This window comes from Tauraco erythrolophus, chromosome 18, assembly GCF_009769465.1.
Source record: "Tauraco erythrolophus isolate bTauEry1 chromosome 18, bTauEry1.pri, whole genome shotgun sequence".
NCBI classification, from domain to species: Eukaryota; Metazoa; Chordata; class Aves; order Musophagiformes; family Musophagidae; genus Tauraco; species Tauraco erythrolophus.
Window position 1 is genome coordinate 5,265,011 of NC_141482.1, and position 24,944 is coordinate 5,289,954.

The following is a 24,944-nucleotide window of genomic DNA, read 5'->3' on the forward strand; positions in this document are numbered from 1 at the left end:
TCCTTCTGAGAACCAGAAGTATGAAGGATTGTGAACCAATATTAGTCAGCATAAGGGTTTGTGGGGGGAAAAAAAAAACAAAACCAGAAAGCCCAAACCACTTGCTTTCAAGAGGAATAAAAAAGAAAGTATTAGGATGTAACAGGAGCCTAATTTTAATGCATTCCTTTCTTGGATTTTGGGATTCATTTTCAGTTCATTTTTCTCATTTCAGTTTTAAAAGTGCCCCTGAATATAGATGGGCTAGTAAAATATTGCTGTTGCCGAGATGTACTTACCCTACTACCCTATAAGATTTTTGATAGTCAGCAGGAAATACACATATGATGAGAACTGGGTGTATTGGGCATGATTTTTGCAAAAATCGATTTTCCTATAAAAATATATTTCTTCTTCTCCAGGCCAGGCAACACAGAAAGTTTGCTGTGGAAGAAGGTGATCATCTCACTATGCTTAATGTTTATGAAGCCTTTGTCAAAGTAAGTCAGCTCAAGTGTATGTGGATTTGCAGGAATGGGAAGAACTTGAGGTCCTCAGTTCTGGTTCTGGAACTTCTGGATACAGCATCCTCAAAACTGAGGACTTACCAAGTCTGTTAAGTGATAATTCTGCTTTAAAAGATATTCTGGTCATATTTTGCCACAGACCACCTGTAGTTTTTCTGAACAGAGAATAGAAAGAATTTGGTTTGGGTACAGCGTGGAAGTCTTTTGGGTAGACAACTGTATATTCAAGGAGACTGGGTTTTTGAAAGGGCCTGGGAAAAACATATATCCAAATTCCAAATTAAATTCGTATTCTCTTATCTTTTCTATAGATGTATCTGAGTTTTACTGATGATAAACTGCATCTAAATCTAGCAGTCTTTTTTTAAAAAAATCCCTCATTGATAATCATATCCTCTTTTTCATTAGCCATATGTATTTTCTGTAAGGTTTAACACCAATCTTAATGCTTCTCTGTAAGCTGAGGTTTTACTTAACGATTTCGAAGCGCTGTACCTGTTTGGGAGAAGTATGTTTCGCTGGTATAAAGCACTTCTGTAATAATATATTTGCAACGGTGTTGATTGAAGCAGTATAACCCTGGAGTGTTTAAAAGTTGACTTCTCTCTCCCCAAACCCAAAGCAATCAGTCAGGCGCCAACTGAAATTTGGCTGCTTAAATTTTGTATCTGCCTCATTCTCTTAGAAACAGCCAAATGCAGAGGCTTTTGGAGGAAGTGCTGGCTTCTGGGGAAGTAGTTCTTTGCATAGAGAAGACCAGTGAAAGCAGTTTACAGAGAAGGCTGTTTACATTTTGAGATTGAAAACACTCATTTATGATATGATGCATTTATGTGTGAGAATGGAATGGCTGATGCTGTTCTCTTTCACCACATATGAAGAAATGAAGCACATCTGTTTGAAAATACCCCATGGCATTTGTTCTGCTGCTATTTTGATGTTGTCTGGAACATGTTTTGTAGTTACTGGTGTTATGTACCCTCGTTAGCTGGTATGTAAATAGATAATTTTCGGGGAAAACTACAATGAATATGTTATAGCAGACAGAAGAAAACAGAACAAGACTGTGTGATCCAAAAGAGATTGTTTTGTGTTTTCCTGATAGTATTTCATTGTAATTTTTTCTATTCTTCTCACTATACAGCACAGCAAGAGCTCTCAGTGGTGTCAGGAGCACTTTCTGAACTATAAAGGGCTTGTTAGAGCATCTGTTGTAAGAGAGCAGCTGAAAAAGCTTCTCGTCCGCTTTAAAGTGCCAAAGAAGTCCAGTGAAGGTGAACATTTTTTTTAAACTGTTGTACAACACGTATTGAAGTTAGTCTCCAAATTGCCAGTCTGCTTCCTGCTTTTCTTGTAACCTTTGAAGCATTTTCTGTCAGGCTTAAAAATAATGTTAATTAAACCCCCCCTTTTTTTTTTCCTAAAAATGACTGTAGAAGAGCTTTTTAGCCCATTTTTACGATTAATGTTTAGTCCAGTCTTCATTAGTTACCTTTTCCAGCAAAGGATTATTGCCACTGATTATATACTTAATGGACACATTTGCCAAGAGTCATAAATAGATCACCCTGTTCCCTCTTTTGACTCTTCAAAAGGCCGTTTTTCTAGTATGTTCAAAATGATGTGCAGTCACTGGGATCTGATTTCCAGCTGTGCTTGCGTGCATGGATGCCATGACTAGTTCTCAGCACTTACAGATATAAGTGCTCTGCAAAATCAGACTTCAATGCTTAGCTGTCACACAAGGTCGCTCTAAGGACTGTGAAACTATCTTCATGGAGACACCAGTGGCAACAGTCGTTTTTTACGTAGTAATTTTGATTCGCTGTGAAATTGAAGTCAAAAGAGATTGCAGGGTTTGGCTGCCTTCAAGCCTTTGCTATCAAAGCCTGAGGCACTGTGAAAAGTTGTTTGCGGTGATTAAGCAGTATTTTAGGGATTTTTGCCATTCCATTGACTCATTTTACAGAAAAATTCTTCTTTTCAGGTGATCCAGATCCTGTTTTGAGATGCATAGTTTCTGGATTCTTTGCTAATGCAGCTAAATTCCATTCTACTGGAGCTTACAGGTAAGTATAGAGAGTTTCATTACAACTTTGGCTTAGTTTAAAAGCTTCTTTGACTGGATAAATCTAAGTATAATCAACAAACAGATGCTCCTTTAGACACTTGCAGTAAGAAACACACGGTGATTGATTTACTAAATATTTGAAGTTTTGTATTTTCAAACTACTGCAGTGTTTCTCTCTTCTCTTTTGGAAATATAAATAAAGTTATTGATAGTGGGAAGCTGTTACTGACAGTAATTAGCTTGTTAACATAAACAAGTACAGTGTCTCTGTTGTAGCACTCCCAGTGCACTGAATAAAAGCCCAAAACACTACTTTTTCATTTAATGTAGCCACAACTCTTTTAGGACATTAAATTATCCATTGTTCCTTTGGCCAGGATTTAAGCCTGGCTTCATCTGTTCATTGAATGCAAATGTTTTGAATTTCCTCTGGTTCTTTCATTGTTGCCTTTAACATTCTTCCTGGGGATGAAAGGAACAAAATCTTAAACAATAAGTAGATGCACAGTCTGAAATAGTGTCTTGCTTTCAAGGACTATCCGTGATGACCATGAACTTCATATCCACCCCACTTCAGTGTTGTATGCAGAGAAACCTCCACGCTGGTAAGTTAAAGCTGCTTTCACTTGGTTTGTGATCTTTATAAGATATTCTCAGCATCCAGACATTTTCATAAGTGACTTTTCTCCATCAGTGGAGGAACAGATGTAGAAGGTCATAGTTCCCACAGAGAGAACTCAGTTGGTATTTTCTTTGCAACTTATTGTAGGCAGTATCCAAATAAATCAGGGAAATGGTGTGACGTTTAACTGTCAGAAGGTTGGGAAGCAGAGTCAGGTGAACCTTTTTTAATGGGCACCGTATCTTGCACTGCAAATTGCTCTCCAAGTAATTCTCTTTTCATCTTCTTGTCTGTACCTACATAGAACTAGGATTAATTGACTTTTGTTAAGCTTATTAAGGAAGTATGCTGGCAAATACGTGCTGCAGTAATTACAAATGGCTTGCTAGGAGAGAGCATACACGTAAGATGCAAGATGCGAAGAGTTATGGCTGTCTAGCCATAGATTGAGGAAAGAAATGATTGTACTTTTTTATTATCTGGGATATTACAATTGCATTTGTGTGTCGAAGATGCTCAAATAACAAATAGAAATGTGTTTCCAACTATCAGGTCAGCATGATCAACCTGAAGTATTTGAACTCTTGTCCTTCTTTGCCTGTTGTTGAGACTTTGAAGGATAAACTTGGCCAGTGGCATCTGTTATCTTTGAACTGGGCTCCTACACCTGGTGCGTAGGGTTTGCAGAAGTGTACCTGATTGGAACTTGGCTGCCAATTACATTGGCTCACAAAATAAAAACGAGTTCAGCTCACTGTGCTGATTCTTCAGGGCTGAGTTGAGCAGAGAGTAGCTAAGTAATTTTTGCCACTGAAACCGGACGGATTTGCTGCTGTTTTGCCAGTTTTTAACCTCCTCCAACTGCTGTTAAAAATAGAACACAATTTGTTTGAAATAATGAGAAGAATACTTTGCAGCTATACCTACTGTAAGCTAGAAAATTTCAAAAGTAACATCCTGAAAGAAGTTGGGTTATGAGACAGTGACAGACAGTAAGAAGAATAAATTGGGAAGAAATTAATGTGGGAAGAAATTCTAGTGGTAGGAGACTACTGGAAGAATGCTTTGCTCCAGCACATGCCTCCTCCAGGGCTCAGCTCAACATTTAGGTGATGAGCCCTCAGTGTGGAGCTTCCATCCCAGCCTTGGGCACTTCCAGATGTGTGGAAATGCAGAACTGTAGACAGCTGGCTGGAAATAGTCTTAAGGTTTTGCCATTTAAGATTGCTCTTTGCTTCACAGCCTATTTGCTGCTGGTGGCAGCAGCATTGCTGGAGTTTTTAGGAGTGCTCATTCTGGACTTAAATCTCTTTTTGAACCCCTGTGTTGCAGAACAGGCATAGAACTGTCTTCCAGGGCCAGGTGGTATTGCCACTGCCAGCCTAAAGATGCTGCTGGCTCATGGCATCCTGTAAGACAGGAGTTTAACTTACTCAGCGACCCTGGTTTCAGTCCTGCTGCTGCCTGGGCACCCATCCTGTACTGAGAGCTTCAATTCTCTGTCTGTTACAGGTGTATATAAAATATTTTCTTATTCTTGTTTATTTTCCTCAGATTTCTCTTTAGTTGTATTAGTATGTCTCGGGACGCATTTGGCAGAGAAGGGAATTTTGGACTCTTCCCTCTTTGCTTTTGTGAGCAAAATACCAATTAATGAGAGACCACAAACCTTGTGGGTTTGCAGCTCTAGTGTGCATAGAGGGCAGATAATGATTTATGGTTTTGGTGACTCACCCTGCAGCGCGTGGGTTTGTGCTTCCTTGGTAAAAATGGCTTTCCCTGCTGAAGGGTGACTTCAGAAATAGGTTGCCCATGCTGGCAGCAGGGATTGAGCCCACATTGCTGTCTGTTTCTGAATCTCTTGCTGGGAGATGTTCTGGCAGTAAAGCTGGTTTCTTCCTCTAATCCTTATCTTGCTTGTCTGCAGACAGGCACCAGGGATAGTCAGGCTGTGATTTGTCCCCTGCTTGTTACGGGTCCACAGTTTTGGTGCTTTTGGCATCCTTTCTCATGATACCACAGAATAACTAATATTCTCTCTTGCAAAGCATCCATTATGAGTCCCTCTTGGCCCCATGATAAGAAATACTCTTTTTCTTATACCTTGCATCCACATGTCCTGGTAGTATGAGGAGGTGTTTTTAATGGCAGTCTAAAGTTTGTTTTAATGCAGAGTACTCTGAACAACTAGAGGGTAAGAGGCTGTGCTACAACTTAAAGACTCTTGTCGCTCTGTAAGCACCACCTCTGGCAGCATGTGTGTGACACTGTCTAAATACACTGTTAATCATCTCTTGCCCTCATTGCTTTATAGCAAACACTTTTTTTTTTTTCTCCTTTCTCCTAGGGTAGTCTACAATGAAGTCATACAGACCGCTAAATACTACATGAGAGATGTGACTGCTGTTGAATCCGCGTGGCTCTTGGAACTGGCACCTCATTTCTACCAGCAAGGAACGGTACGGAATCGGCATAAAGCCCAAACGGTACCATTGCTGTATTAGCAGCTCTTGTATCTGAACTTTTAAGTGTTTCTGTTTTGTTGTTGTCTATTTAATGGTATAAAAATTAATTCCGCTTTGTTCATTGTAGTGGTTTTAATACAAAGAAAGAGGATAATAAATTAATGGATGAAAGCTTTTCCCCTATCATCCAGCCAACAGACATGATCTCAAAGTTACAAAATAGTGTATCACTCTGGGAAATGAAGCCTTCAACCATTTTACACTTGAATATAGGCACTTTGGAGCACTTCTGAGCAGCGCTGCAGCTAGCCAGCGGTCATATTTTGCACGATAATTTTAGAGGAGGCTTTGCATGCTTTTCCAATGTTTGTGCAAATCCTGAGCCTTTTTTTGAGCGCTAGTGAAGTTCACTATGACTCTGATCTGCTTGAACTGGAAATGACAAAGAACAGCTGCTATTTGTGCAAACCTTATTGCAAATTCTGTTGTGTCTCGTATACGTACCTTTTCTTTACAAGTATCTTTTAATAGTTGCAACTGTCCTTTATCATCTCTGTCCCATGTGAGTCTAGACTTACTCACTGGTCATTCTGAGAACTGGATTGGTATTAAATATTATCTAAATATTAGTTATGCTGGAGCTGTTGATACCACATTGCATGTAAATACTTTACAGGCAAGATTACCTAATTCATTTTGCATATGAATTTCCCATGGGAGGTTAATAACTGCTGAGCTTTATATTCTAAATTAGTATTTCCAAAATATTGAGTGGAAAAAATGCACTTTCATATCAGACCTGTGCAAAACAAAAGATGTGTTCATGCATATGAGCAGCCGTGTTGCAAAAATGGCCGTTTCTCATTTATACATCTGCTATGTTATTTGACTTTTCTGAGAATCTGATGTTTGTTTTCTTTCACTTCCTGGGGGTTTTGGAAAGAAGAAAACCACTGTGGTGCGTGGAGCACCTTAGGACATACCTCTGTGGTTACGGTGTACAGCAGCATTGGCAATCTGTAATTGACCTGAGAAGGTTTTTTATTTTTATATTAAGCTTGGATAATTCATCTCAGTTATCTGGACACTTACCACCTATCAATTCCTTACCAAGTAGCTGAATATTTTCTGCCTTGTTTTCCTGTAACACGTTTGACAAAGGCCGTAATGACCCTGTGGGGTAGACCCTTGAGTCTTTAGCTGCTGTTAGACATGCTGCAAGCATGATGTAAAAAGGAGACGAGCCAATGTTCCAGTTGTATCAAATCTGCTCCTGCAATAATTAGTTCTTTTGGCTCACAAGTTTTCATGTTGTAACATCCTATACACAACATACCGTCCCATTATGATATGGCCTCTCCACAGGCTAAAGTTTGGGGTGAGGTTTTCCTTTAGGCAGGTGATGTTGGGAATGTGACTCAATGACTTGTTCAGGTAAAACTTGAGTTGCTTTTTGTAAGTGAAGACTTGTCTTAAATAGTACTACCTATGTGACTGAGAGAACATGTTTTGCAAGGTAGTACTACTGCTACTGTTGTAGATATTCTATGAAGTTACATCAGAACCTAATTTTTACCATTGCCGTCCTTTTAATTTGATAGAGATGAACTCAGTTTGCAGGATGACCTAAGCATTGCTTTAATCCTAAAATAAATGGAAGTTTCCTTCTCTGGAGATGTTCCAAACCCACCTGGACACATTCTTGTTTGATCTCATATAGGTGGTCCTTCTCCGGCAGAGGGATTGGACTAGATGATCCTTTGAGGTCCCTTCCAATCCCTGACATTCTGGGATTCTGTGATCTAGAGGATAGTGCTGGTTTTGAGGAAAACTCTCTTTTCCAGTTTGGTCAGTTATCTTTATCAGCCAAAAGATTTGGGTGTCTTTATAAAATGTTTAAAAATCAGAAATATTCCTGTTGTGTAAAGTTTTGAATCATACATATAAATTTTGAATAAGCAAGCTATTGGAAGACACAAATTTATGCTAATTTATAGACATTCAGACCCTTTTTCTGCTGAAGGATACATCTTTGTGCTAATACAGATTCCTGAAATATGAGAATTTTTATTTCTATATCAAGTTAAAAACAAATTACAACTGAATAGGATTCTGTGTTAAAAGATCATCTTCTACGTCTCGATCAATGGTCTCAGTCAATTATGTCTCATTCCAGATTTTGCAGGACTTTCTTCATGTTCTCATTCCACATGTTTGCAGATCTTTTTCTTTAAGAGCACAGAGGTCCAAAGGTCCAGTGTGACTACAGCTGCAGCGTTAATACATTAGTTAAAATCTCGTACTTCGTGTACGTACTCGTAGTGTTTGCACAGATGTGCTGTTGGGAGCACGTGTATCTTTCTGTGCATTTTTACAGGCTGGCAACTGGCTTCCAGTGGGAAATGGTTCCTATGCTTGCAGTTAGTACAGCAGTACTAGAAGATGATGTTTTGTACCAAGCCAGACTGTCACTTTGGGATACATGTGATTGATTTTTTTTTTTTTTTTTAATTTCATAGGTTTATTTTAGCTATGTCAGTAACAAGCAGAGCTTGGGAAGGGTGGTCTTTGATATTTGTATAAGAATTTATTTAATTTGGGATTAAAGACTGAAAGCATTTTAGTTGAACATTTTTCTGATTGTGTATGTGCTAAGCAAGTTTTCTTTTCTTTTTTTTTCTTTTCTTTCAGCATCTTTCCTTGAAAGCAAAACGGGTTAAAGTAGATGACCACTGACTTGACCTGACTTAAGTCTTGTGACACAGATGCAGAACCTACCAGTGATTTCAAGCTGGCTACAGTCCATTCAGCAGTCAGTTCATTAGCCATTCGATCTTACATCAACTTAAGTGTTTAAATGCCTGCCAGGGTCCGTAGGGGTTTATGCATGACCAGTACATTGTAAACCTACTAGAGCTTGCATTGTGGACATTTTACTCTTTGCCTACTTGACCACTGTTGTTAATCTGGGCGTGTTGCTCCTTTTAAATAGGTAGAAAAACAATTTAAAAAGTCAGAGGACATACAGGACCACAAAAACCTGAAACCTTCAAGAAGGAAACTGGTTTCCTGAAGTGGTACGACTGCCTTATGAGAGTGGGGAATAGGGTACCCTGCCTCCTACCACCTAGAGCACTGTGACTACTACCGGCCACACTGAGACTGACTCCTGCCAGCAGGAGCTCAGGGCAATGGACTAACCCTTGCAGTGCAAGGGGCTGCCATGGAAACATTGATTTCATGTTGGACCATCCCGAACTGGTGCAGCTTGTGCTCCCAAGCAGTGAAAGTCTCCTGCCTGATGTCAAGCTGCCCTTGACTTCCTGTGCTGTAACAGTTCTTCTGCAGGCAGCCTTATACTAAAATGTCTTGTTTCCGTGCACGAGAGTTGCTGTTTGGAGAGGGGGAGGAAGAATAGCTCAGTATTTTTAAGAAGGATTAATTTTTAGCTCAATCAGGGGACTATATGCATATGTTCACGAGTAATCAAATTCACAGATAGGGCTTTACTTTTCTTTTTTTTTTCCTAACAAAAGAAAAGATGTTAGCCTCTCACTACTTGGAAATACAAGAAAATTTCAGTGGGCGTATATCATGGAGCATGTTTTTTTTAGCCTCTGTCATTCAGCAAAGATGAAAACGTTCTGTACTTTCCTGTAAGGAATACATTCCTCATATATTTCTTTTATTAAGAATCTGTTCTTTGCTGCTTGGGACTCTTCTTCATGTGTTACTGTAGGAGAGGATGCTCTGAGCAGTTGCTGCTTTAATCGGGACTCCATGGCTACTTTTCAGTAAGGAACTGTATCTTTTTGTGTTTTAACAAGATAGCTTGAATACATGTATTTATGTTTTCCAACCCCATTGATATTTATTTTAGAAACACATGGTTTGAGAATTTTATTTTTGTAAGGCAACTGATTTGTTGAATATGTGTTTGGTGTGTTATAACTATGATTTTCTTTTTTTAAGAAAAAAAAAGTGTGTAAATAGGCAAAAGATTTTTACATAGAACAAATGCCTTCCTCATCACAGGACTGCCTTGAAAACTTTCTCGAGAGCTTCTTTACCTTCTCCCTTCCAAACACCTGCAGAGAGAACATGTTCTGTCATGTACAGTGTGTGGTATATTCAGTGTCTGTGTACTGACTGCCAGCACAAAAAGATGTACCGGTCTCCATGTATGGCACCAGCAGCATGACAAACCGTGTCACCTTCTTTGTTGTTTTCCCTGTGAACCTCACCTTTGTATTATTCTCTCTCTTGGAATGGAAGCTCTTCGGGGCAGGGACTGTCTCCTAGCCAGAGCTGAGAGCAGTGTTGGCTCTTACTGAAAAGATGCTATTTGCAGGTTTTTTTCTCTCAAAGGATCGGAGAAAGAGCTGAATATGAAGACTTGTAAAATGTCTGTGTCTCTCTGTCCTCTGGAAATATTCTTAAGAAAAATAAAACCATTGAATCAAGGAAGCTTGAGAATGCATCACTTCAGCCTTGAGTAGTGAGTGATTTCCCAACGTACTGGGTGGTTGTACTGTGCTGGTTGGAATTGCCATGGGCTGTCAGTGGATGGCCACTTCATTTGCCAGTTCTGAGAATTTCGGGTGGTTCTGAAGAACTCTCTTCTCCAGATGCACTTTTACCTGGCTGTACAGCTGCAAAATTTTCTCTGGGAATGATTGTGACTCCCGCTAAGTTAAGAATGCAGGGATGTGAAAGCTTTGTAACATGCCGCAAGCATTTGTACTTCTGTAAGAATGAGTACAATAAGTATTTGTAAACAAAAACAGAAATTGAGATTTGCCTTTTAGGAGTTTTACAAACTATAGAGGTGTTGCCAGGGGTGCAGAACAGGCAGACTTTATACTGGAGATGCAGGCTAAGAATAAGTGGTTTTAGTATCCGGATGAAGGTTACCTTTAGAGAGAAAGCACTGCTTGCGTCAGAAATGTGGACTCTTTGAAGACAGAATCCCAAAACTTGAAAGACCTGAAATTCTCTTTACTCTGTAAAATTCTGGCCTACAGCTCTCTGCTAGATTGGTACATAGGATTATGCCTTAAATAACTTTGATTAAGGAGATGGGCAACTGTGCCTTGTTGGCTCTTTGCTCCATAAACAGTCTGTGTGCTCTTTTGGGGAGGTTGGAGTAGTTTGAAGATGTTTGTGAAGGAGTTTATGAAACAGTTTAAGGATTTTAAACCTGGCTGTTAGAGAATGAGGTTAAAATATGAGGCTTTTGATTTAAAATGTTTCTTGAAATAGAAGTCATGCCACCACTGGCAAGGAGATAGGTATTTAAAAAAAAAGTAAACTTACAATCCATTAGTGTCAAATTACTGTGGGGAAAAAAAAAATAAACTGTACTCCTGAAGTCCATCAGAAAGTGCTTGCAGTGTTTCTACTGATGGCTTTAGTATTGTCAGTTACAGAATAAGATGAAGCTAAATTGGAATAAAAATTCAGCCGAGACAATATTAATTGAAATATATTTCTCCTCTTGTAGATTAAAAATAATTCTTATAAACTGATGGGAAAAGAATCACAACTCTTCCTGGCTAATCTGAAGAAAGAGACCAGTAATTAAAAGACTAAAATTTAAAAAAAGGGAAATAAATAAGAGAGATGTTACTGCCTTTTTCTCTCAGGGCTTTATGATAAAAATTCCTGCATAGTAGGACATGTGATTGAGCCCTGCACACAGCAAGGTTCTCTAAACTTCAAGGTAATGTAACGTAACTTATTTTTAAGCTGAGTTACTTTTATATTTGTGTTACAATAAGCACGTTACAGACAGGCATCGGGGAAAATGTGGTAAGTCAGGTCCATGCATCTTTAAACAACAACAACAAAAAAGTTTACCAGAATCAGATGTCTGTATGACCTAGATCTGATGGTTCAGAGCTCTCCTGGCTTGTGGGCAAGTGCAAACAGTGAACAATTTCCTGTTCCAGCAAATGGAAAAACAGAGATTCTAAGGTGGAGAGAGTGTGGAGCAGCATTTCTGCACAAAGGGAGACAGGCCTGTAAGACAGTAATTCCAGCTGTATTCTGGACAGACACTTCTGATTACAAGGGCTCCTCTGCTTCTGCTGGGAGCCTCGGTTGTAGGGCAGGAGGGAGAGAAAAGAGCAGAGAAGTGGAGAGGTGTCTGCAGGGAAGGTGCAAACAGGTGCAGGATTTCTTCATCGTTGGTTCACATGGTGACTCATGGCAGAACTTTGCTTGTTGGCTTCTCTGATCGCTGCTGAGCTGGTGGTTCCTGAGCTCCTGCCCTGGTTGGTGGGAAACTGAACTTCCAGAAGCTGATTAGGAATTAATTTGCTGAGCCAGTATTGCTCTGCTTGTCCCCTTTTGTGATAAAACCCCTGACCAGCAGTCCTGGAGTCGAGGACCAGCTGTGTGTTGGTGGGACAGGCAGCTGTGGATGCGGGAGCGGAGGCACGGAGGCTTCGGTGGAGGCTGTGTGAGGCTGGGCTCAGCCGCTCACCGTGCCGTCCTGGAGGTGACAGTACACCATCTTTGGATGTGAAAGGCGATTCTGTTCTCAAACGGAGTTGTCAAAATCATTGCTTGTGTTACAGCTGCTTTCTTTACCAAGGAAAATTAGCTGTGTCTATTTTTTTCCACCAGCCCTTCAGAACGCCCTCGTTTGGGAGCATCGATGTGCGTTGGTACCTGATGTCATTCTGGTAAGCATCACTCACTGGGCTAGTTCATCACTTTTGAGCAATTCCATTGAAGGCAACTTGGAACCACTGTTTGTTACTGTAATTTCATTCCTTTATATGATTCTCTATCAAATGGCCATACTATCAACAACTGGCAAAGATGGCCAACAATGCAACTCAGCATTTCGGCTAAGTTTCTCTGCTGGGACCTAGAACAAACAAGTTGCAAGATGAACATAAGTGGCATATGGAAAAATTGTCCTTATATCCAGTTTCTGCCCTGTTCCTCAGACTTGCAGAGCTTTTGTCCTTGAGAGTTTGTACGGGATTTTTTTCTTCTGTCAGTTAATAACTTTATCTTTCTCTGTCAGCTTTTTCAGAGATGTGTGTTTTTGGCTTAAAACTGACTGCATTTTGAGAAAGGTGCCAGTAGATGGCAGGCAGCAGTTTCAAGTAGTAGTATCTTGGGGAATAAATAATGGACTAATTCTTAAAAGTTTTTCTTATTCTTCAGTTTTAACATTGAACTAGTTTAGTGATAAGTGGGATGAGGAAGGGTAAAGGAAAAAGCTGTCAGTAGCTGCGGGATAAAGTCAGTGTTTGAAGTGCAGAGATTAGTGAAAAAACCCAGAGTGCTATGTACACCGCTGGTTTAAAAACAAACAAACAAAATGCCCCAAAAGACCAAAGTTCCCAACCAATAAATTCCATAGCAGTTCTTTCAATGACACATCAAGTCACAGAAATGGCACTTCTACTGTAAACCGTGGCTGGAGGCATGGCAGAGCGTGCTGGGTGGGAATGTGTTAATGCTGCGAGGGGTGTTACTGGCTTTTATATCTGGCTTATCCAAGTGACTAACTATAGCTGAAACAAAAGAGGGTTTTTTTTCCATTTTTTTTTTGTCCTACTTCCATCTACAGCTCTCAGCTTTTCAATAAACTAAATTTTGTGACCTTCTTGGCTAACAGAAATACTTCCATAATAAGAAAATGAAGGGCTAACAGAATCTTTCAAGTTCAAAATTCTTTGAATTTGATCCTTTTGAGGTCCCTTCCAACCCCTAACGTTCTGTGATTCTGTGAAAATTCCAGCACGTGGGCTCAGTACGTCCACAGAATCAAAAGCTGAGGCTGGAGCAATGGGCTCCGTTAACAAAAGGTATTCCCTGGTGTTTTATGGAGGTGTCAGTCTAAGGCTCCAGGTCTTCTTGCTTACTTAGACCTTTCCTCTTTACTCACACCGGTGATCTCTTCATACCCCTCTTTCTAACTAAGTTAGGTGGAGTGTAATGCTCTTCCAGTGTTCAACTGGTGAAGCTGTCTTGGTTAAAACTCAGCACTGACCTTGTTGATTTTCCTCTCTGAAATACTGGTGAACTAGCAAAGTGCCTCCTTCCAGCAAAATTTTGTAAAATTGAAAACCCTGGAAGGAAGCCACCCGTGCAGCGGGGCCGGTTCTGCTCACAGACGCACACGGAGAGCTCTGGAGACGGGAATGAGTCTCAGAGCAGCACAAGGACCAGAAGTCCATGGCCTGTGGTTTGCAAATAACAGTCTGTGTCCGAAATACAGGCCAGCCCCGTGGAGCACGTGAAGGGATGTGCATCTGGAGCAGGGACAAGCCATACTGCTTTCTGTAAGCTCTGCTGCCAGCTCTGCTCAGGCAGGTGAAGGTTGTGGGGTGCCCTGGACTGGCGGTGCCCAGGGGTGGGTTTCCTGATGGGGGGAGGATCCCATCCACCCTCCCACTTGGCTTTTCTCTCCTGCCTGGTTTGTCCGTGCTTCAGAGCAGCAGCTGTCACATCCGCTACAAAGAAATTTCTGATCTGGGTTGGATTTGAGCCACTATTGTAATAAACAAAATTAACAGTTTAGGGCAAAAAAATCCATTCTGTCTGTGGCAGCACATGATGTGATTGGTCACAGAGGATGCAGAAATGGCTGCCTGCTCCGTTCCAAAATTGTCTTTTGCAGGGCTGCAGTTTTGCGAGGCTGTGAGAGGCAGAGGTTGCATTTAGCTGTGTTGCCAATTACGAGGGATCAAAAAGTGCCTGGAAAAGCTCCCCTCTTCCTCCTTTCTAGAATCATAATTTCAATGTATTTAATTTGTCTTTCAATTTTATTAAGTTCTCCTTACCAGCTCCCGGAGTACACAGGAGCACGAGGAGCACCACGCAAGGAAACTCCTGGTGCTGTTCCCGGTGTAAGCAGAGGAGATGGCCTCAGCCGGCTGCGGCTGCACATCTCTCCTCGCTGTTTCCGTGACGGCTCCCAGCTCCCAGGCTTGCTCCCTGTGTCCTCCTCCTACCCTGGGTGCTGCAGGGAGAGGCAGGAGGTGAAAAGGGCTCAGATGGAAGAGCTTTGCAGGTAGAAGAAGTCAGAGGAGGATGTTTTCTATCCTTGGAGTGAGTGTTGGACAGCACAGTTTCCTATCACCTCTCTCAGACGCCCTGGAAGCGGGCAGATCCAGGCTCGTGTTCAGTCCTGCTGAGGGCAGGACCTGTTTGTAAGGTGGAGTTAATCCTTCCTCCTTCCCATTCTTCCCCTTGTCTGTTAACGTTTTGGGAGGCCGAAGGCTGTTTCCAAGTGTGTGGGTATGCACGTGGGTGCTCGGTGTCTGGGACAAGAGGGCACAGACCTTAGCAGATGCCTTTGGGTGCCGCAGGGATGAGAATGTGGTGGGGCCTTAGAAGGAGAGCGGAGAAGCAACAGATGCACTTCATCTAGGAAAATAAAAGTGCCCCAAAAGGTTCTTGTAGCCAAAGTGAACGCCCTTCCTCTGCTGAAGGGCAGGCACCTGCTGTCATTTCGGAGACAGCTGTTAGCAGGGCAGGTGGGTCCCATGTAGGGACACCCAGCCTGGCACTGCTGCTGCTGGGCACGGGCTGGGCGAGCGCCTGCGAGAGGCACCGATGGCAGCAGCCGTGCTGATGTGTAAATCCAGGCTGAGGCAGTGTGAAATACTGAGGGCCACTAGGAGCTGTCAGACCGGTCAGGATACCGACATGGGCTCTCGGTGGCTCCCCGGGGTGCTGGGCAGCCTGGCGCACCAGGGCTTCAGAGCTGAGCAAGGTGCCCTGTCTTGCTCCAAATCTCTTTGGTTTCTTGGAAATTGCAGCTGATGCTGATTTAACCCTTTGCACTGCAGAAGAGGCACTGGTGAGAAAGCATATCATGGTAGTGAGGGATTTGATGGAGAAGCCTTGGAGCCTCTTGTTTTGGGTGGAAAAGCAGAAAGCGATTCCTCCCACCGCTGCATGCGTGGGACCATCTGGCTTCACAACTGGCTTGTCAGCCTGAGCGCCTACATGATAGAGTCACCCCGGGGTTTTGACTCATGATCCAGCTAACGGGGCTCCCTGGAGTCCATGTAGCAATGGAGGCAGTCATTACAGCTCGTGTCCGTGCTGCTTGTTTGCAGCAGTGCACATCTCTCGCTGCGGTGAGAGCAAACGGGCTGTCACTCCCCCTTCGTTTGGCTGAGGGTGTCCACGTGGTCATGGTGAAGCTGTGAAGAGTTCATGTCCCTGAGCCTGGAGAACACACATGAGTTGGATGATTTTTCCAGGCAGTTGTACAGACTCTCATTATCTTCTGATGCTCATCCTAGCAACAAAAAATCTATGGAAAAGCTACTTCTCAGTATGGATATGCATCCAGCTGGTATGAATTTGTAATTACGTAATTAATTAAGGTGTAGGCCCTTCCTACAAAAGGCGGGCCATTTCCTCCTGGCTGTGGGAGATGTAACAACTTGCTGTGGAGCTGCAGCCTATGTTGGTGAGCAACATCTGGTGACCCCGAGGTGACCGAAGAATCTTTGATAGAATAAAGAGACCCTGACTCCCTTGCCGGAGCCAGAGCCAGGGTGAGAATTCCTTCGCCAAAGAAGGTAAAGCTGCTACCCCGACAGAAAGAGGGAAGCGAGAATTTATGGAGTCAGAATGTTATGAACAGAATGAAAAAAATCTTTGAAACTATTTAAGTGGGTCTCTGCTCACCGTGAAGTTCTAAAAACTAGTAAATAAAAAAGGGAGAATAATGGGTATGCATCCAGCTGGTATGAATTTGTAATTATGTAATTAATTAAGGTGTATGCTCTTCCTACAAAAGGCGGGACATTTCCTCCTGGCTCTGGGAGATGCAACAACCTGCTGTGGAGCCGCAGCCTATGTTGGTGAGCAACATCTCAGTAAATTCTTTAAATGGCAAATTGCCCCACTCAAGCCTTTCAAACGCCGAGGTTATCACTGCTCAAAAGGTTCCCACAGGTGCTACTTTGTGAGCAGGATTCACAGCACGTGAGCACGTGTGTAACACACTGTGCAGGTTACTGTGTGGGGAGATGTATCTGTCATTAGTGTTATTAATCTTCGCACCTTTCAGTTTAAGTGCTATTTGGAGGCCTCCTGAGGATGTTCTGTACCACAAGGAAGACTTGGGAAGATGAGGGAGGGGATACAAGTGGAAAATGCTCATCATTAAATGAAGAATGAAGAGAGCAAAGGTCAGAGGACGGCTGCATAAACGCAGTTGGTAAGAACAGCTGCTGCTCTGGATCCGCTCTATGTCCTCCTGCTGTTCCCCATCCAAAAGCTTTTCATAGATGCCTCCTAATCTTGCCTCTGGGTTACAAAGTGCTTTTTAGCCTATATAAGGGTCCTTTTGTCAGTGTGAGGAGTAGAATATAGAGGAGAGATGTATTGGAAGAGGAGATCCCAGGGACTAGGAAAGCTGAAATATATAGGAACCAACTACTCAGTTCTTAGTCATTTGAGTGAAGTTCTCGTTAGGGTTTGGGAGCTTTCCAGGAGCCCTTGTACCTAAGCAAGCAATAATTTCTGGCAAGACAGATATTCTAGGCTTTACCAGAATTCCTGCATCAGGCGCAATGAGAGAAGCGTTGAGGTGAGCCTAACAGAGTTTGGACTAGGGCAAAGCCACGTTGGCAGCACCCCGCAGAGCCGTGGAGGCAGGCACAGCACGAGTGCCTGTCACCGTCACAGTTCTTCCCAAGGAGGAGTCTCCAGGGAGAAACACCTTCAAGGAGTCCAGGGGTACAATGGACTGCTTTGGAGTGGGCTGGTTTGTGTATTTTTACAAAAGTTAGAGGATAAACATTGCGTATTAGCCTCCTCCCTCCAGAACTTTATTCTGGAATGAGTTTTTGGTTGGCTAGAGAAATAACTGGAACATCTGAATTTTGCTGTTGATTTCGCCTCTCACTGGGCAAATCTACTAGTAGTTCATTTTACTGAAGTGTAAATATGAGTGAAATTTAATCTCCTATGGCAGTCGGAGACTGTAACATCTGTCAGATATATTGACACCCGCTTTCTGGAAGGCAAAAATGGTTTTGGCAAGTGGATTTGCATGTTGGGAGTTTTCTCGCCAAAGCTGGCTGAAACATTCTAAGAGAAAACTCTTCTTTCTAGAACTGGAATTAGCAGATTGCTGACATCTGATATTTCTCAGTGCTGACTGATCTTTAAATGCTATGCTTGATTTGAGTTGCACTTTTTTCTTCAATTTCTCTTTTAGATGTTTGCTTTATTTGTGTCAATTGTCTCCCTTTAATTCCTCCTTTGTGGTCGCTGGAAGAAAACTAGTAGAGAAAGTAAGTCTTCCATCTCTCCCTTCTCCTACTACAGTCGAGTGGCAGAAAGTAGTTTGCCACGTGTCTCCTCCTTGTGCTTTTCCACTGCAGAAAGATGCAGACTTGCAAGTGAGACTTGCTCCCCCTCCTTTTCTATTTCAAAAAAAATCAGTAGACATAAGGTAAAACTTCAAAGCATGGTTGAAGTTTTAGAATCTTCCATGGACAAAAAAATCAAAACCTTTTTAAAGAAAAGTTTTCTGGGAAAAAGTTTCAAGTTATGGCCCCCTCTGCAACTGCCCGGCCATTTACACATCATCTCTCCAAACTGTGGTCCATGCACACACACATGCACACTCATAGCCCTCCAACTCACTGGGCCTTCATAAAGAAATGAAAGTGCCGTTCTTGAAGGCTTCCAGCATTTCTTGTTTGTTTCTGCACGCCTGGGTTGTTTTGGCTGAAGTGTTGGTGCAACGCAATCAAGGTGGGAAGTGTTGAGAAAGCTCCTGCTGTCAGCAGGTTGCTGTTAAAATCTGGGTGCTTACCTGATGCTGAATAGGCAACATGGAATTCCTAAGTGGAGCAACACGTGGCAAATACGTAATGAGAAATGGCAAGTGGATCAAACTTAATGATTACAAGGAGCAGCTTTTCTAGACAGCTTCTTTTCTGAGTAGCAAGTGTGGTCTGGACGTTCTTTTAACATCTCGAAAGATTAAACACCTCCATCACTGTAGTGTAAACTTGCATTAGTTATTTACAGCTATATGCATGAAAGGGCTCTGGGTGTGAGTCAGGGATCTGAGAGGTCCAACTCTGGACCTTTGGCTCCTGCAGCGGACACCACAGCCTTGTGTAGGTGTCTAATCTTCCATGCAATGCAAAGGGACAGCTGATGCCTCAGGATAAGTTTCATGGCATTCAGCTTGCTTAGTGGGAAACCCACCTAGGATAGCCAGGGAAAAGTAAGTTTGAGGTGGTAGCCCTGGTGGGAGCTCAGCTCTTTGGGGTACTCTGAAAAATCTCACGGAACTGAGTTTCTAAAAGCCTCCCGTATGGTGATGTAGACATACATGAACCAGTTCCAAAACTGGAAACCCAGGACTCAGATGCCAGTGGGGTGGTGATGGCCAACGGTGATATAGCTATGCATGGGCTGCGTGCCCTTCTGAGATGGACACTGTTGCACCATTTCGTTCACCTTTGCCAGTAAGCGTGCGAAGAGCTGTAAGGGTGTTGCCTTGTTGACTTTAGCTCTTGGCACCTCAGCACCACACTCTGCTGCAAACAATCAAAATTATAACTATAGGATGAGATAGATAAGCGGTGAATTCCTCCCTGTGCGATGGCTCAGTGTTTGATGCATTCACTTAGAAGGCTACGATGGGGCCAAAATCCGTGTACAAGCGCTGTTTGTGTGTGCAGTGTGAGAGGGACGTTGGGCAAAACACCCTGCTGGAGCTTTGGGATGTGGCAGTAGCTGGGACCGGAGAGCCTGACCCTGGAGCCGGGCAGAGCGGGCGACGCCACTGCGCTGATCCGGACCCAGGGTCGGGGCAGTCTGGCACAGGTGCTTGGGTTAATGGTGAGGGCTGGGGAGTCTGCGCTGCCGACAGCAGGGACAACCGGGCTCGGAGGCACTCGAGTAACAAATTGAACGGTGAATATCTTAAGATGACTTTGGTTTATTGTCCAGATCAGGTCAGCGGAAAAAATATTGGGAGACTGAACAAAGAGACAGGCTGCTTTAGCAGATAAATGGACTGATCATTTCGTATTGAGGAACAATCTCTAAAACATAGTTTACTGCGCAGCTGAGGGCTGAAGCATTTGCTGATGCCAAGAGCTCCTTCTCTGACCCTAGGCACGCGTGGAATTAAATGGCGCGGTGTTTTTTGATGGTTAAACTCCCCGAAGAAGACACTCCATTTGTTACCAGGGCTCTGATGAAGTAAAGTGTGGTTTATATGTACAAGGCCGGCCTTCAACTCATCTCAGAATGAATGGAGAGGTAAAATTGAATTTTACACTCCTGCTGCTATGATTAATGTCGGGGCTCTGGGATCCGGCGGCCGCAGGAGGGCAATGCAGGCTCGCGCGGCGGGCGCTGCGCGGGACCCTGCCCGCCGCCTCCGCTGCCGCACAGCGGTGCCAAAGCCAGGGCAGTCGGCATAAATGAATAGCTGCTGTAGGAATAAACCTGTTAGAGCAATAAATTCCCCGCCTATCCGTCTCGGCGCAGCCCTCTGATGGGAGGCCCCACCTGACAAAGGAATAAACTTGTTAGATGAATAAAAGAGCGCATATGCATTAAATCAGGGAGTCTAATGCCAGGAGACTGCGAGGGCCACGCAGCGCTGGCCGTGCGACGGTCGTGCTGCGCCCCGCTGAGGAACGGGGAAACGGGTGAAGCTGATGGAGGGAAACGCTCGGTATTTGGCAGGAGGTGCAGGGCTGGAGGGCTTCTGGTGGCACTTGAGCCCTGTTACTCCATTCTCCAGGGTGGCTCAGCGGAAGCCACAGTAAGATCTAGGGGTTTTGGAAGCTGCTCGCAGGCGGGAGAGGGACAAGCTGCCCAGCAAACCTAGAAACCTATATCATCCTCATCCGCTGCAGGAGCAAAGGAGTGGGTGAGAACTCTTTGCAACTTCATTTGGGACTGAGTGACTACGGCAGAAGCAGGCTGGGAGGCCAGGATCTTCGAAGCATCCTTGCATTGAGGAGAGGTTCTCTCTGTAACACTCGCCATTTCAGTCTTCTTCCACTGCCTGGGACTCCGGTTTTCCTGCTGGCAGAGAGGGTTGCTTGCCTCTGATTCCTTTCCCACTAGTCCCAGTGGGAAACCGAAGCTTCTGTGAAACCCTTCAATGCTAAAACTTGTTCCCTGTCCCTCATAGAATCATAGAATCACAGAATGGTTAGGGTTGGAAGGGACCTTAAAGATCATCTAGTTCCAATCCCCCTGCCATGGGCAGGGAAACCCTCCACTACACCAGGTTGCCCAACAACCTGGTGCAGTGGGAAACGGAAGCTTCTGTGAAACCCTTCAATGCTAAAAATTGTTCCCTGTCCCTCCTGCGTGTTTGCTGTTTTGGGGAAGTCCTGCTGCTTCGTCTAGAGCATGGTGATCACCCTCCTTGACCCGTGGCCTCCCTGGCGAGAGTTCGGCTGGGTGGTCTACAAATAAATCGTCCCTTCTGCCTTATCCCTGGGTGTTTGCCCAAATGAACACTCATACAGCAGTTAATGCTCACAGCCCCAAAGGGCAAAACACAACGGGAAGTCAACTAGAGAGAAGGGGTTCACTCTGTTCCCCAAGGCAGAAGGAATTTCCTAGAACAAGCAGGACCTCAGGCCTGGTAAAGGGAGGAGTTAGCAGGGTTTTTCCTGCAGGTAAGATTTTATTCCCCCCTGCCCTGATGTTATGTGTTAGATATAAGAACCAATCATCCGAATGCTTACAAATGATCTACGGCACTTTCTGTCGTTAGATGGAGAGCAGGCCCTGGAGTAAATAGTTGCAAGACTAAACTGTATCATCTTAGTTTAGACAGGGACATATTCAAGTGCTGAAGGGTGATGTGTTTACTGAAAATAAGCATTTTAAAAGATAAATCAGGAAATTGTTGGGGTAAGTACTGCAGAGGACTATTTCTATACTAATACAGGTAGTGGAGTGGTTTCCACCAAATTCACCATACTACTTGCCTAAAAACGGAGCAATTCAAGTCAATGACCTGCAGTAAAAGTGGAACAAGGTGAGAAATCACCTTTCACCATCTCTGCATCCCTGAGCTCAGGACTTCTACAGGCTGAAGGTCAGAGCTGGTAACAGGAAAACTACAGAAATGTGTTAGATTTGGTCCGCTGAAATCAATGGACTCCCACCTGTGTGGCTTTAACAGGACTGAAAATAGAACTATGATTTTTTAAAAATTGTTTGTTTTTCTTGACAAACCGAAGTTTTAAGTGTCACGTATCAGGTGAAACATCTTTTTATTTTGCATTTTTCTGTTGGAATGCAAGATCAGAAATTCTGGTTTGGATTCTGTGGATTATTTTCTATTGCTGCTTTTAGTTAATTTTAAATTTAGGTACATTTGTAAGATTCTCTTACTAGAAAATGCTTCTCAGCTAAAGATGTGCACAGTACTCTGCCCTTACCAACTGCTGGGTGAAGCACATGGGGTAGAGAACCCAAAGTTCTAGAAATGAGCCTGGGTGGAGGAGCAGCTCTTTCTGTATTTGGAGACATTTCTCAGGTGTTGAGCATGGCACGAGCTGATTCTCCCTGGGCAGTGCCTTGTTAGCCTTAAAACCAGCTACCTACTGCAGTGATGTGGCTGGAAAGACTTCATCCTCCAGCTGTTTCAGAGCAAGGTATGATGTGGTCAAACACCCTGTGCCTTGAAGAGGGCTGTGCTCTGCAGTTTTCCCCCAAAACCACCTTTAGTCTTTAAGTTGACATCATTTTAAAGAGAGACATTTGGAAGCCATTGACGGTGCTGTTCAGTTTTCGTGCTGCATGAAACACATTGTGTTGCTTTCTGAGCTACTGAGACGGGAGGAGAAGTTTTATTGCTGGTGAAGAAGACAGACTTTCTGCTCATGAGCCTTTTTGTTGGACTAGTGGGATGGCGTGTGACTCTTGGGAACAGAGTTTGCATAGCGAGATCTTTTGAAAAGGTTTTGGTTGCAGGAAAAATCCACAAAGAAACCATGTTGTCTTTCTTACTGGTGTAAAACTGGCAGCGCTCATTTCTTTGCTCTTCCACCCAGCCCAGCGTAATCCCAGGGATGAGGTGCCTACTCCAGTGGTGGCCCTTTCCACTAGCAAAGGCCTGTGTGCCAGGTGTGATTGAGTTACTAACCAGCAGTATTAAAACCATCACTCCATTATAAATGGAGCTTTTGGTAGCCGTCGGTCACTCCTCTAGTACCAAGAGGAGCAAAGTATGACAAGCTGCTTTCTGGAGCCTACAAGACTGCCACTGAAGTGCACGGCAGTGGTGGAAGGCTGAGGGTCCCTGTTACCCATCCACATCACCCCCAAACCCACAGTAAATCTGAGCCCATCCTGGGTAGGGTGGTACAGCCCGGGGGGCAGGTGGCTTTTGAACATCTGCTTCAACTTAGCACCTCTCCTCCACTCATCCCAGCATGGAGCTGCGGGCGCCCGGCTGGCAATGAACGGCTGAAGGATAACAATGAGTCAGGTGAAAAAAGGAAATTGTTTTTTTGACAATCTGCTGTTGGGGGAAGGGGAGGGTGAAAGACCCTGTAAGAATGAGGAGCCTGGGAGAAAGGGGATAAGTTAACATTAAATGGGCATGTGGTGACAGGGGGGGAAATGGTGGGACAGCTGGAAATGCAGCAGGAGGCTGGAGAAAATCGATACGAGATAAGCGTTCCAGGGGTAGTGCTGTTCATCAGGTGACAAAGTTAAAGGCAGCGAGACACTAAAAGTGAGAAAATATCACTGACCCCCTGCAGTATTGATCAAACAGCTGAGATGCTCAAGGCCAAAGTCACTAATAAAGTGAGACGTATCTGCAAGAAGCCCATGAGAGCAGATGAGTTGGCTTGCGAAGGTCTTAAAAATAAAAATAAAATGTATCTGCAAAAGTTCTTGTTAACCATCTTCTTTGTCTTGTGGAGTGCAAAGGGGACAAAGCAGCTTTGTGGAGAAGCACAGCCAGGGAACTGGAATGCGCGAAGGCTTGCAGTTATTCAAAGTTACTATTGAAAACTGAGTGGATTTTGTAGTGGATAAAAGCTCCTCTTTTCTCAAAGAGGAGCTTGAAATGCTGAGGAGGGCCAGGAATTCTGCAAGTTGCTGCTGACGGCTCTGCCAGGACACCTGTGGGAGCTGACCCAGCTCTGCGCAGAATTCCCTCGGGCTGGAGTCATGCCCCAGAACTCAGGCTGCAAAACCAAATGGGTGCCTCTGTCTATCTGAACTCCTGCAGTGACACCCTTGCACATCTGCGAGCGATGTCCCACAAAGCTGGAGCCTTAAATCTGGCCTTGAAGCAGTTTACATAGGGAAGGTGGGACTAATTGTGTTGCTTGGTGTCCTCTAATTGCACATGGCTGAGGGATGCAGGTAATAGCAGGTGTCTCACAGGACACAGCCACTGCAAGTGGGACCAATAATTCAATTAACCAATGTTTATTGCCTGCCTCCTTCCCCTTGAAATGCCTGAGACTGCGCCTGGAGGATCTGATGTCCTCATTTCTTTTGCTTTTTGAAGTAGGTTCAGGTCAGCTTGGTGTGTTGGTGTGGTCACAACCCTCAGCTATCTTCGACCACCTCGTGTACCAAAGCTTGTCCCAGTGCTGGGCAAGGCCATGCTTGTGGCACTGCTGTGCATCGGGAGCCATCCCTGCTGCAGTGGAGCTTGGGCTGGCAGAGGTCTGTGGGGCAGGGAGCAAGCCTTGCCTGGGGTGAAGTCCTCCTGTTCCTACTCCCAGTCACTTCACAATGACTTTTTATGGGGAGTGAACAGTGTGAAAAGAGAGAGGAAAGTAGTTGCAAAGAGAGTAAATGTGTTTTAAAAGTGTTGTCTGGAAAAGGTAACAGTGGAGAGAGGAGTAAGGCTGTGTGGCAGGTTACAGTGGAAAATGGAACGACTCCTTTTGTGGTACTTGATGATTCACGCATGTAAAAGAGAAGAAAAAACCCTCTCTTCTTTTCTTAGAATTAAAGGGATCAGGAGAATATTTTCACCTCCACTGATTTTTAATGAAAGAAGTTCCTGGGTGATTGTTCTGTACTGAGAAACATCCAATCTGGACTCAAATGGAAAATCCATCGTGCCTTTCCAGGAGTCGTTTCCAGTCTCCCAGGGTCTCACAGCCACTGATGAGTGGCCCACAAAGGTTGCTGAGAGAAGGCAGCTCGTTGTAACAGGCTGATGTTGGTACACCTCAGGTCACACCTCTGCTGAGAAAAACGCAGGGGTTTTCACTCTCAGTAAGCGCAGAAGCTGCTGGCTGTCAAGAGGTGTA

The 24,944-nt window shown here is 43.8% G+C and overlaps 1 protein-coding gene across 2 annotated transcripts in view; it reads left to right on the forward strand.

Annotated features, from left to right (window-relative positions):
- DHX35 (DEAH-box helicase 35) overlaps positions 1-9,656 on the forward strand; it is a 31,920-nt gene extending 22,264 nt beyond the window's left edge. Inside the window, exons 17-22 of one of the 2 annotated variants that reach the window (XM_086622915.1) lie at positions 402-479; positions 1,651-1,780; positions 2,494-2,575; positions 3,111-3,182; positions 5,547-5,685; positions 8,356-9,656. In XM_086622915.1, the coding sequence (XP_086479041.1) occupies positions 402-479; positions 1,651-1,780; positions 2,494-2,575; positions 3,111-3,182; positions 5,547-5,685; positions 8,356-8,400 (546 nt within the window). In that variant the 3' untranslated portion in view covers positions 8,401-9,656. The remainder of the gene's footprint in view (positions 1-401; positions 480-1,650; positions 1,781-2,493; positions 2,576-3,110; positions 3,183-5,546; positions 5,686-8,355) is intronic. The other variant, XM_086622914.1, reaches the window with a different exon arrangement.
- Positions 9,657-24,944: the final 15,288 nt, after the last annotated feature.